General features: G+C 54.9%; 1 protein-coding gene across 4 annotated transcripts in view; it reads left to right on the top strand.

Annotated features, from left to right (window-relative positions):
- Positions 1–3,083, top strand: part of FNDC3B (fibronectin type III domain containing 3B) — a 365,496-nt gene that overhangs the window by 314,965 nt on the left and 47,448 nt on the right. For all 4 annotated transcript variants that reach the window (XM_045297448.1, XM_045297449.1, XM_004704080.3 and 1 more), the window contains 2 exons: positions 268–386; positions 2,289–2,394. In XM_045297448.1, coding sequence (XP_045153383.1) covers positions 268–386; positions 2,289–2,394 — 225 coding nt within the window. The remainder of the gene's footprint in view (positions 1–267; positions 387–2,288; positions 2,395–3,083) is intronic.

Here is a 3,083-nt window from a genome sequence, read left to right on the forward strand (position 1 = left end):
TTGTTCGACCCCCAAAGGTTTCAAGACCCACAGGTTGAGAACCGCTGCACTGAGTAATCCAGCCCATAGTCCCAAGTATTAAAAAATGGCCCCATGTGATCCCAGTCAAGGGTGGGGAAAGAGCCCTATGCCTATTTAAAACAAAAACCCAAAGTGGAGAATACTGGTTTTCCTGGGAATGACTTGGGGCTGTTTTGCATCTGCAGTGGATTGTTGCTCTGCATGTCTGCACAAGGCACAAACTCATCCCCACGCCTTATTTTACAGCGAGCCAGTGGGAGGTGGCCTACAGCGGAGCGGCTACAGAGCACACCCTCACCCAGTTGAAGCCAGGCACTCTGTACCGGCTCCGAGCGTGCTGCATCAGTACGGGCGGACACAGTCAGGTTGGTCGTCGTCTGGACCTACGCATCTGGTCGTGTTGCTAGCAGCTGTGTAAAATCGTGGGCTAGCCCGTCTGTTGGAAGGTGAAGTTGCCCCCTGGCACCACAGGAGGGAATGAGAAATCAGAGCTGTTTGCAGCTGCACCTTAGAGAACAGAAACGATAGGCCCCACTGATCTCCGCTGAATTGCAGCACTTTTTCAGTACCGTTGTCATTTAGGCATGGCTCAGGAGACTGTGGCTTGGCCTTGGGACGTTTTGCGTTGTCCGGGATTTGCATTAGCTAAGGAAAGGAGGTGGGTGAGGAGTGGGGTGGCTCGCAGAGTTATTGCAGTAACGGGAGAGCGTAGGCTTCCGAGAGATGGGCTCCTGCCCAGCTGTGCTGGTACCTTAGCTGGCACCTGTGTGGGAATCTGAGGTTACTCTGCTGGAGGTCGCGTGCTGCCATCTGGTGAAGGAGCTGTAAAAGCTTCCCAGTGAAGCCCGGCTGTGGGAGCTGAAGGGCGCTTCCTGGGGTTCTATGGACAGCAAGCCTCGTCCGTTGTGTGCCACCGGAATGACTTTAGGCCCATGATGACGTGCGGGAGCTGCCGCTTCCATGTTGACCACAGTGTTCTTAGAGGTGCTGAATCCCCCGCGGGCTTCTCTGGAAGCAGGCGATGGTTTTCAGAACGGCTTTCACTTCAGCACAGGGTATGAGGCAAGAAGGGGAAAGAGCGTTCTCACCGTAGGCAGAGTTAGCCGTCTGTCTCAGAACCATCGCTGCGTCGTGGGAGAGAACAGGTGTCGTCTGAGCGTGCGTTGGCTAGGCTTCTCAGGAGGGTGCCTGCCACAAAGTGGGATATCTACTTTGTATGTTTGCACTTGGAGCTTCCTTGTTTGTTTGTGTATTTTTATTCATTGGGATTTAATCCTTATCACGTATCGTTTCCTGTTTCCATCAGGTCAGGCAGAATTGTACAGTTGCTCCCACCATCAGTTTCCCAACCATCTCTCTCTACCTGGGCGCCTGACCTGTCACGCCCCGGCACTGCCTGTAGTTGACTTGCTTTGCTCCTGCCTGTTACTGCCAAGGGCAGTGGGCGGTGGCATCAGGATTGCCCGTTTAGACCAACGGATGCCTTTGAGAGGAACGTCTGCTTAGCCTATTCTCACACGGTCCCCGAGCTCTGCAGAAGGCTTCCCCAGGCTGGGACAAACCCATGGCAAAGCCCAAGGGCTAGTGGGAGACCCCTCTGTGTGGGAGGGCCTGTGGGAGGTGGCCTCGGGGGTGTGCGCCGCTTGGCTCTTTAAAAAACGCATCTCTTCCACATCGCTTCCCCCGGGGAGGAAGAAGGTTTGGTTTGGGTGGAGTTCCTGAGGTCTGTCTGTCTTCGCCATCTCAGAATGTCAGCCGTGGTCAGCTTCTGTGTGAGTCCAGCCAGATCCCCCAGAGAAGAAGCCTCCCTATTTATGAGCCACCCAACCTGCTGGCTGGTGTTAGACTCGGTTGACTCATATTGACTTGGTTTTTCTTAAAACCGATGGTTGGCCAGTATGACACCGTTTCAGAATGTCACGCCTTGGCTGTGGTGTCCTTTCCCTTCTTCCTGAAGGTTTTCCTATTTCCCGTGTGGAGGAAAATCATTGTGGGCCTACGCTATACCACCTCCCTAGAGACTGGGCTGACTTGAGACGTCATCGTTTCTGACGTTCACGAGTTGCACACGCAGTGTGTGTAGCCCCAGTAGACACACACACTCCCCGCTCAGAGGGTACAAGTGTCTCCTGAGGTGCGTGTGTCTTCAGGACCCGGCCCCTTGGGGAACACTTGCAGTGACGGGCTGGGATTTGCCTGGCATGTGGCAGCCTGGCGCGTTCGCAGCACTAAGAGACGGTTCCCTCTCTCCGGTGTTTCTCCTGCAGTGCTCTGAAAGTCTCCCGGTCCGCACACTAAGCATTGCACCCGGGCAGTGCCGGCCGCCGAGGGTTTCAGGTAGACCAAAGCACAAAGAAGTCCACTTAGAGTGGGGTGAGTGAACGCATCTTCCCGTTGGCATTTGAGCTCAAGGCTTAGTGGCTTCTCATTCATTTTCAAACCTTCATGCTGAAAACGCCCCGTTTTGGTGGTGGTGTTTCTTGGGGGGTGGGGGCGGGGATTGGTTCCCTATTGAGAACGCTCATGGTCATGTGAAGCCGGGCTGCCTTGGCTTTGTAGTTTCCTCTGTTGCTCCTCATTCCTGAGGGTGCCAGGCACAGCCGTTGCGCCCTCTCCTGGCAAGAAGGTGCTACAGAGCAGGCCAGCCAAGCCCTCTTTTAGGAAGACATCATCATAGTCACCCAGGGGGAGCTGTGCTCCATGCAGAGATTTGACCTTGAAATGCCCCTCAGGTGGACGGCTCATGCCCTCCCCGCCTCTGTCAGTGACCCTGTGTCGTTGTGGCGGGGCCCAGTGCCTTTGCCATCTCGGCTCACACGGTCTGGGTCGTCCCTGGCCTCTTGGCAGCTTCCATCATGTGGACTTGTACATACAAGCCCACAGGGCTCTGGCATTCCTGCCTAAAACTGATGTGATGTGCCAGTTGGGTGGCCAGTATCTTCGTGTAACACAACAGCATGAGCGACCTCTGGCTTCGAGTGAAAGGGAGGAATTTCTTGCCTCCGTTTTTCCCCCCTTCACCGAACGTTGCTGTTCTTTTTGGAATCACTTTACCCGTACAT

This window comes from Echinops telfairi, unplaced genomic scaffold, assembly GCF_000313985.2.
Source record: "Echinops telfairi isolate 266 unplaced genomic scaffold, ASM31398v2 ScPeMD7_7420;HRSCAF=8458, whole genome shotgun sequence".
NCBI lineage: Eukaryota > Metazoa > Chordata > Mammalia > Afrosoricida > Tenrecidae > Echinops > Echinops telfairi.